The 10,800-nt window shown below is 32.2% G+C and overlaps 1 protein-coding gene across 1 annotated transcript; it reads left to right on the forward strand.

Moving 5' to 3' along the window:
• Window positions 1-2,218: 2,218 nt before the first annotated feature.
• On the forward strand, window positions 2,219-3,861 carry LOC143586853 (uncharacterized). Its single transcript, XM_077068311.1, has 3 exons — window positions 2,219-2,915; window positions 2,974-2,989; window positions 3,231-3,861. Exons 1-3 carry the CDS (start codon window positions 2,219-2,221, stop codon window positions 3,859-3,861), a joined length of 1,344 nt encoding a protein of 447 aa, XP_076924426.1.
• Window positions 3,862-10,800: the final 6,939 nt, after the last annotated feature.

The following is a 10,800-nucleotide window of genomic DNA, read 5'->3' on the forward strand; positions in this document are numbered from 1 at the left end:
TTATATTTTTACATACTGCTATGTGGTGTTAGACATAGTACATACTTGGGGCAAAGTGGCTGTTAAATGCCAACGGGAGTGCATGGGCAGTGGAGGCCATGTGTTTTAGCTCGTTTCGGTTTCACTTGTGGCTTAGTATAATACATCATACACAGACATATATACATACACGCTGTAAACTTTACGAACTCGTGTACTGATTTCATTGATACTCGTGAAACTTGAAACTCACCAACTAGACGTAGTTGACCCGTTTTAACATGCTTTTCAGGTAAAGCAAAAGTGGAATGATTTGCTTACATGCTTGGTGTTAGAAAGAAAGTTGAATAGCTGTGAATAGACGCTGATATAATACTGAATAAGAAGCTCGTAAACCGGTTATGTGTTTTTCACCTAGTTTGTAAACATAGTACCTACCAATGTAATATGATGTAATTTAGCTGTTGAATTTTCTTTATAAACAATGTGGTTGATACTAGTGTTATCTGTTACATTCCCGTATTACGCTTCCGCAACTACCTAGTCGGGGGTGTGACAATAATCCAGAAATATTTTTATAAAAATAGACATATTTTATTTGATAAGTTTATAATTTTTCATGATCTAATGATTAACAGATAATTAATTATGCTAATTTGAAGATTAAACAAATTAAATTTTGACGAAAACCGGCAAATTCGTGATTAACGAACCTGTTTGAATATCGGAACATAAAAAACGATCAAAAAGCATATTTTCGGATTAATTATGTAAAAACAAACTTTTTATGTGAAACCCGGACAATTTGGATAGATTGTGCGCGTTTTTCTCTTTATCAAACTATATAAATAGAAACGAGCCCTGTAACGAATCCAGACCTCTAAATTGTGATCTTTCTTTACAACATTGATAATATATATTAAAATATAATACATATATACATATCTATACTATATATAATGTATGAAATGAGGGCAAATTAAGACACCTTAGTTTTAAGGGATTTACAATCCATGTAACAAATGGTACAACCTTTCATGCATCTAGGATAAGAACAAACTTGTCCAATAAAAATGTTATACGGTTACTAAACAATAATTTACAAAATTAGCCTCTTCACTTTGCCTAACTTTTGTGAATTTTAAAAATAGTTACAACTATGATCGTTGATCTTTCACTAATATGTGATTTTTATTTTCACTTTTAACCCAACTTTCCTCATTATTTTTAAGTATTAGTAACTTTTTCGTACGTTAGTATTTTTTTAAAGAAATTGCAAAAAAAAAACGAGCATATTTTCCTCTTTAATTTGAGTATGATATTGTTATTTTTTTTTTCAGGTAAAAAATATAACATTTTATTTAAGGGCGTTTGCGGTCTGGTTTTGATGGTTTTTAAACTAAACCGTTGGCCAAATCGTTAGTAATGGGTTCTCATCGTCAAAAACTGAAACTGAAACTTTGAAGATTAAAAATGACCGGCCAAAAGTTAATAAAAAAATTCAACCGTGAGACCAAACCAATGGCCGATTTGAATGGTTTCAAATCAAACAATGAACACTCATAAACTTGTTACGTGATTACTAAGTCTATGTTTCCCGCTGCATCGTGCGGGCACCCGCCTAGTTTTTTCTATATGTATTTCAAATATTATGTAATTTTTGGTTTGTCTATTTTTTACATAACGTCAAGTTTAACGGTTATATTCCCAACTTTCTGTTTTTGTTCACAAAAGTCCCCCAACTCAACTTTTGCATATAAAAGTCCCTTAACTTGTTAATTTTGAACATAATGTGAAATTTAAAAAAAAAAAAAAAAAAAAACTATAACCGGTGCAACCGGTTACCTTGATTTTTATTTATTAAAGAAAGCCTTTTAACCCAATCATATAAACTATCAAACAAAGATATTAAACCCTAGGAAAAAAAAACTGAAGCGACACTCATGATACAACGAACGATCGAATAAATCTCCCCCATCAGGACGACGATCGAACTAATCTTCCCTACCAGGACTACTTTCAATCAATTTGAGGTGCGTAATTGAAAAAGAAATCAATAAATATATTTGAAATCAAATCATCGTTGTTTAATATTGTTGTTTGATATAGTGGCTTATTCTTATGCAATTCCGTGTAGTATTATGGATTTATGGCAGTTCCTAATATGTACTTTAGACAACTCATTGCAAGACCTTTCGTTAAAATAAGAGACATGCAAGCAGATATATAGCATGACTACATGGTCAAAGTTAGTAGAGGTCAATGTACTCTGGCAAAACTTATTGCGAATGACGAAATAGAAGGTGGGTTGAAAGAACACTATGCTAGGATATGGGACATTGCACATGAGATTTTAAAATCTAATCCTGGAAGTTCTGTAAAAGTGGGAGTGAATGGCATGCCAGACGGAAGTAATTTTTTTAGCATAATTTACAAATGCTTCAAAGCTTTAAAAAAAGGTGGGGTTTCATGTAGGAATGTAATAGGCCTAGATGGAACATTTTTAAAAGGATTATGTAAAGGAGAACTTCTAACAGCAATGGGTCGGGACGCAAATAACCAGATTTATCCCATAGCTTGGGCTGTTGTGGAAGTAGAGAACAAAAAGAAGCATAATGGGGTAGAATTTAGGAATCTATTTTGGGAAGCATCTAAAACGACTCTCGAGCATGAATTTCTCTCTATATTGGATAAAATTAAATCTATTGGTATTGAGACTTACGATCATCTAATTGAAAGATACCCAAATACATGGTCTAGGGCTTTCTTTGAAACTGGTAGAGCATGTGATTCTATTGAGAATGGGATTAGTGAGAGTTTTAATTATGTCATTATGAGTGCTAGAAGAAAACCAATTATTACAATGTTGGAAGAGATTAGAATGTTTATTATGGAGTGGAATTACACAATGAGAAAAAAATCATTGAAGTGGGAAGGTAATGTATGTCCGGCTTCTTGCTTTACATGTTTGGCTGTTTTTGTGTTGTATTTTAGGCTTTTTTTTTTTGCTGTAATTTTGGGCTGTTCGGGTCCTGCTTCTTGCTTCTTTTTAGTTCTGTTTGGGCTGTTTTCTAGCTGCATCGGGGCTGAATATTTGTTGTATTTTAGGGCTGTTTTTTTTTTTTTTTTTTTTTTTTTGAGATTGTTTCTTGCTATTTTTTTGTTACACTTTGGGCTTTTTTGTTGTAACTTTGGCCTATTTATCTGATGTAGTTTGTAGTTATTAACTTTTTTTGTATGTTTATATCCAGGAAGTGGATTGTTATCCCGAGTAGTGGCAATATGTATGAGGTACGAGATGGATATGAAGCCTACTCTGTAGATCTTGATAATAGAGAGTGTAGTTGTAGGTTATGGAAAATATCAGGAATACCTTGTTTGCATTCAACAACTGCTATATACTTCATCAACAATGATCCGGAGGAATATGTATGTGATTGGTTCAAGGTTGAGAAGTTCAAAGAGACCTACAAGCACTATATTAAACAGGTAAATGGAAGCAAGCTGTGGAAGTCAACATCTTATATTAAGCCACTTCCTCCAAAAAAGAGAAGAATGCCAGGTTGGCCATCAATTAAAAGAAAGAGACATGAAACTAAAAATCAAGGAAAGTATAAAACAGTATCAGCTACCGGAAGACACATAACTTGCGGTAACTGTGGGGAGATAGGACATAATGTGAAAACATGCACAAATGAGAAAAAACAAGCACCACCAAAAGAACCCAAGAAAAAAGGGAGGCCTCGAACAAGGATGACTAGAGAATGTACCGTTGCAATACGCGGGAGAGGTGGAAGAGGTAGGAGAGGTGAAAGAGGTGGGAGGGGACATCATATTGAACAAGAAAGCCAAATATTCGATGAAGAACGCCAAGTACTCTAACCGTTTCATACAAATTAGAAAGTAATGGCTTAAGTATGTTTTCCATTTTTTTGTTTAGAAAATTGTAAACGCTATCTAAATTGCGGAACAAATATTATTTTGATTGCGATGTTGTTTTTGTTATCTTATCATTTGCTTGAGAGAATATATTTATGGTCACAAGGGAACTAAAAACGAGAAACAAAAAATACAAGAATAACCATAAAACAAAAAAGGAAAACACAATCAAATGATCATATAACTTGCTTATTTATCTATTTTTACATGTGCATCACATTAGCAATGGAAAGGCTATTATAGGTTATTTCACATTTATGTTCAAAATTAACAAGTTAAGAGACTTTTATATGCAAAAGTTGAGTTGAGGGACTATTGTGAACAAAAACAGAAAGTTGGTTAGTTTTTGTGGTATTATCCCAAAAAAAAAAACGTTGAAAGAAGTTCTAGAAAAAGGTTACAAGAAATCCTATACATTACAAAGAATCTTAGAAAAAAAAAAAAAACATTACCATAAGTCTTATGAAAAACAAAAAAAAAATTACAAGAAGTCTTAGCAAAATTTTCAATTATCTCTCTTTCATTTTGTTAGAGTAATTCTCATTTTAAATTATGTAATGTTTTTTGTTTATTTATTTGTTATATGTTGGTTAATCTACTTTTTACTAAATTTTTAATATATTGCTATTTATTGAAATAAAAATTAAATATTTTATAGTATTGTGAAATTCTTATTTAAAATAAATGTCAAAGTAAGTGATGATGATGTAGAAATGTAAAGATGGTCTGAGAAAGTGTATTTTTTGAGTAAAAAATGTCGTTTTTAAGAAAGCTGATGTGGCAGTGATGTGTCTGGTTTGAACCAAACACGGTTGGAGATGGTCTTAGGCGTGTTCTAGGTTTGGTTTAAAACCGTAAAACCGTTTAAACCAGTCATCCATTCGGTTTTAGGATCGGTTTTTATTATTAAGTTTCGATGGGTCTGTTTCGAAAGTCTCAAATCGTAGCGACCGGTTCGGTTTCCAGTTTCAAACTTTTCAAATCGTATTAAACTGGATCATAAGGTTTGATTGTATTTCAATTTTTAAATATTTTACAGTTATATTATTTTAAATAATCTCAACGACCACCTTTCCTACCGGTCTCAACTAACGAAATAGTTGATGGCAGTCCCATCTTTTAACATGTTTGCTTCCAACGCCCCACAAGTAACGGAAGCATAACTCCGTTAATCTCCGGTCGCCGAAAAACTCTACCTTTTCGTCCCAAACCTCTTTGAAATCTTAGATAGGACTTTTAGGGTCCTTGTTTTTTTTAGTAAAAACCACGATTATTGAGGTCGTTGGAAGGTGGTGGACGCTGGAAAAATGTTTTTAGTGGAAAAATGTTTTCGGCTGTAAAACTCCTTTTTCAGGTGGAAATCGTCAGCGATAGTGTTTAGATAGCGGTGGTGGCAACTGTGTTTGGGTAGTGGTGGTCAGCGGTGGTAGTGTTTGTGTAGTGGTGGTCAATGGTGGAGTTCAAGTGGTGGTGGTGGTTGTCAGTCGGATGCGGCAATGGTGTTTAGGTGGTGGTGGCTAGCGGTAGTGTTCAAGTGTTGGTGGGTTGGTGTTCAGGCTGAGTTTTCCGACGAAAAATGAGTTTTTCAGCAAAAATGTTTTTCTGGTGGCCAAAGATCGAATAACGGAGTTGCGCTTCCGTTAGTCGTGGATCGTTGGAGGCAAATGTGTTAAAAGGTGAGACTGTTACCGATCATTTCATTAGTCAGGCAGTGGTAAACTCATCCTTTCGGTAGTAGAAGGGCACTAACAACAACCAAAAATGATAGTTAAAATTATTTAAAATGAATATACCTATTATATTATTTAGGGGATAGATCTTTTAAAAACCATGTTGAGTTGTAAAAACTTAAGAACTCCATTTTTAGCCACACATTTAATTAAATGGATTGGATATGTGGTTGAGATTAAATCTGGCAAAAAAATCAAAGTAGGAGAGAGAATAAAGATGTAAGTGGTTGCACTAACTTTTACGTCCGTTACACATGTGTAAAGAATCGATTCGGTGCGTAAAAAATTCTGTAATTTTTTACGTGTATATAACCTACATATATTACGCATGTGTAAAAAAAATTCGAAAAAAAAAATCGTTTCACTGAGTTCTTTCGAGTTCTTAAAACTTAAACGGGTTCTCATTTGAAATCTCCCTATATTATCTATATCTATATTTGATTATGTGTTATAATTTATTAGTTAATCATGTGATAATTCTATTGTTACTATTGCAGGCTTCTTTTAGGTCCTTTTATTTTCTCCTTTTTTATATTAGGTTCTAGTTGGTGTTTTGCATCAGATTTGCATCAACAATTATCTTCTTGCTGGGCTACTAATTAATGTTCATAATCCTCTTTCATACTTGTAACAATTCATACATAAAACCTTTTGTTACGTGTTCATTGTAAATAAATAAGCTTAAACCTAATCCAAATGATAACTCAAAAAGTGCTTCTAGCTGGTTGGCATACAGAAAGTACAAAGTGGGGTTACCAGTCAAGTGTCAAGTGTTCCCCGAGGCAAAAATGTAGATTTAAAAGTAAATTAAATTAGGGGGAATTTTACATACTCCATCCAATTTTGCTCAGCTTTTTAAAAATTAATGTCAGAGCCTTGTGCTCACCTATAATTAAACACTAAGTTTTAGGCTCAGTTAAAATGAAAAATAAAAATTTTCTAATTTAAGATGATTCTGAAGAATCATACAAACAAAATACTAAAGTTATTAACTTTAGTGAAAAAAGAGGTTTTCAGTCAGATTACATGATTAATTTTGACCAATTAACAAAAATAAGCAAGCTTAAGTTCAAGCTTGATAATAGACAGGTTTTTAATCAACCTAATAGTTTGCAAAGCCTAATTTCAAAGGCTTTTTCAAGAAAAAATAAAATCCTTTACTGCTTTAATACTGAAGAATTTTCAGTAGACATAAAGGATACATCGGAAAAAGTATTTTTGCCACTCTTAACTAAAGGAGAAATAGCAAAAAGACTTTTGACTATTAAACCCGAATTAAGAAAATCAATGAACATGGTGCATATAGGAGCGGTAAAAATCTTACTAAAAGCACAGTTTAGAGATGGAATTAATTTTCCTATAAAAATGGTTGTTGTTGATAATAGAATCATTAACAGACAAGATACTCTATTAGGGGCAGTACAAGGAAATTTAGCTTATGGTAAATTTATGTTTACCGTATACCCTAAATTTGCTTTACATCGAGATTCAAGAGATTTCGACAAAACTCTTAGTTTCATACATCAGTGCGAAAGAACTGATCTATTGGAACCAGGAAATAAAGTATTTACGATTAATTATCTAATATCGTATGCTATTACCAACAGTACTCATTCAATAGAGTATAAAGAAAAAGAGAGTATAACAATCGAAGATATATTATCAAATATAGGAACAGTAGAAGAAAGTAAATTCACTGAACCTTCACAACTTCAAGAAAATTGGGCAATAAACATAGCTCGAGATAAACAAATTTTAGAGTCTAGACCTAGACACAGTTTTTCTGGACACACTCTAAGAACTAGAGAACCAACTTCCACCTCTACAGAAATACGATTAATACGATCTATGTCAGAAAGAATAGATAAGTATGGAGAAATTCTTAAAGAGGTTATAGGAATATAATGCCTTTAACGCCAATCATAGAAGCAGTTAAAGCTCTAGATGAGGCAATTAACTTTGAAAAAAGTGAAATTCTGAGATACGAAGGTCAAATAAACCAAACTAGATATGTTACAGGATAACATAAAAGCTCAGAATATAAGATTCTTCAAACAAGAATTAGCTGTTGCTAAAAAGAAACTCTCTAAGCTTAAAGCGAGAAGAACTCTAATAACCACAACATGAGTTTTCTTCTAAAGTTAGAAGAATTAATTAGAGATTTAATTAATAATGTAGAAAAATTATCTACCAATGAAAATCTAGAGACTATAGCTGCAAAGATCATTAAGGATGTCTCAGAAAAGATTGATAAAATAGAGGAAGCTAAGCCTCAAAAGATGGAACAACACACAAAAATCTTTAACGAACAAGGAAGATTTCAAAAATACTCTTTTCCTAACTTTAATGTAGGAAATCCGTCATTAGGAAGTTCTAAATGTCCAAATGCATTAAAATGGCCTTTTGGTACGAAAGAACCATAGAATATTAAAAAATACAATTCTTTAAAAAACTGACATGAAAGGACAACGCCCATGTGATAATCTTTTAAAAGAACGCCCATGTAATAACCTTTTAAAAGAGAAAAGAAGCCCATGTGAGATGTCTAAATTATTAAAAATCGAGCTACAAAAGTGTCACATAATTCAAAAATTCAGCATAATTCAGGATGAGTGGAGTATGAGAAATTCAAGAGCTTAACAAAACAAAAAAATGAGTTCTATCTCTCAAAAGCTAGAACAAATATTTGACAATCAGCTAGAGACAGGCTTAGCTGAACAAATACATGAACTAGTTCAACTAATGTCACTAAGTGATAAAGAATGCGAACAAAAATTTGCGGAAAATAAAAGCCTTAGAGACGAATATTTTCCAGAAAAGGTTTTTACATTAAAAGAACCTAAAATTGAAAAAGATATAACACCAGAACCTATAACTGAAGATGAAAGTTCTTCTGAAGAATACACTCCTATGTACAATAGTAGAACAAATAGGACCAGTACTAGCTATACTAGCCACAAAAAGAAAAATGTAGAATTTTCTATGCCTTATCACAAAGGTAAACCAAACTCTAATAATGGAAGTTCAACCACAATTGACACTATTAAAATAGACTGTATCTTCGATCTTGAAAAAAGAAAAGAAGTTATAGACAAATGGAATACTGAGATTAGTCTCATTATCCAATCCAATCCAGAAGAGTTCTCTAATGCTAAAGCATTTTTATTAATAATAGAACATAAATCTTCCGGAATTATTCAAGATTTCATTAAAGGTACAGCCTGGAATGAAAATATGAATGGTATAGACCTCTTTGACGAACTAATAAACGCCATGTATATGATGTTTTTAGGTCTTGATTTTCTTACAAATAAAGATCAAGAAAATAAAAAATTGCTGGAAAAAACAAGACAAAATCTTACGAAAGCACAATTATGTGATATATGTCTTTTAGACGATTTCACTTGCTTATTTGAGCAAAACTTGTACAAATTAAGTACGGGTGAATATCATTCCTGGATAGAAGCCTACTTAATGAAAATCCCCATAGTAGGAGAAAAAGCCAAAGAAAGATGGAATAAAGAAAATAATTCTTTTACTATGCATTCCCTCGGATTTGCTACAAGAATTGTTAAAGAAGAAATAACAGTCTATTGTGATTTCTCCAATAAATAAAAACAGTTAAAAAGATTTAACAAAAAATGTTGCAGTACTCTAACTGAAATACCTCAATTATCCTTTGGATGTGACCCACCCAAAGATAAAAAATACTTCAAAAAGAAATATAAAAGAAAATATACAAAAAGAAGGTTCTGGAAAACCAAGAAGAAAAAATTTACACCAGGAAAATATTTTTCAAAAGAAAAACCAAAAATATATCTGCAAGGAAAGAAAAAATGCAGATGTTAGATATGTTCTGAAGAAGGACATTATGCCAACGAATGTCCTAACCGACAAAAATTCCCAGAAAAAACAAAGCTCATTTTAGAAGCTGAAGAAGAAGGATATTTTCCTTCTGAAAACATTTACGATGGGTATACTCAGGTATATTCATTAACAGTCAAATACGACTCTTCTGACGATTCTACTGACTCAGAATGACTACAACTCATAAGCGGGAAGAAAATGAATTAGGCAAATTACATTTTTGTCAAAATATTCTAAAACAAGAGGAATTGGTTTATGCTAATATAACCAATCCCAACTCTATTTATATCAAAGGAAAAGTTTTTCTAAAAGGATATAAAACGATAACTTTACATTGCTATGTTGATACCGGAGCAAGCCTTTTTCTAGCAAGTAAGTACATTATCCCTGAAGAACTTTGGGAAAACACACCCAAGGACATTAAACTAACTATAGCTAATGAAGAAACAATCAAACTAAATAAGGTTTGTAGAAATCTTATAATTTACTTTTCAGGAGAACCATTTCCTATTCCTACCATTTATCAGCAGGAATCAGGAATAGATTTACTCATTGGAAATAATTTCTGTCAGCTTTATGGACCCTTTACACAATGGTTAGACAGAATATCTTTTCACCTTAATCAAGAAATGATTCTGATTAAGAAAATAACCAAAGCATTTCGCGTTGGGAACCCCGATTTTCTTGAGTCAATGAAAAAATATTCAAAAACAAAGCAAATACATGGTACTAATATAACTCAAGAAATTATAAAACCAGAAGAAAATATTTCATAGAAATACAAAAATATCAAAAAATAGAAGCACTACTGGAAAAAGTATGCTCAGAAAATCCCATTGACCCAGAAAAATCCAAAAACTGGATGAAAGCGTCAATAAAATTAATAGATCCTAACACTGTAATCAGGGTAAAACCAATGAAATACAGTCCACAAGATAGAGAAGAGTTTAGTAAACAAATTAAAGAGTTACTTGAGCTAAAATTAATTGTTCCAAGTAAGTCACCTCATATGTCACCAGCGTTTCTAGTTGAAAATGAAGCTGAAAAAAGAAGAGGAAAAAAGCGAATGGTAGTAAATTATAAAGAGGTTAATTCAGCAACAATAGGAGATAGTCATAATCTTCCGTGTATGCAAGAATTACTAACCCTCTTATGAGGAGAAACCATATTTTCTAGTTTCGACTGCAAAAGTGGTTTCTGGCAGGTACTATTAGATGAAGAATCTCAGTTACTAACTGCATTCACATGTCCTGATGGTCATTCTCAATGGAAGGTAGTTCCTTTC

Source organism: Bidens hawaiensis, unplaced genomic scaffold (assembly GCF_021521415.1).
Source record: "Bidens hawaiensis isolate Kalapana, Puna unplaced genomic scaffold, B.hawaiensis_p1.1 tig00035015_1, whole genome shotgun sequence".
Lineage (NCBI taxonomy): Eukaryota > Viridiplantae > Streptophyta > Magnoliopsida > Asterales > Asteraceae > Bidens > Bidens hawaiensis.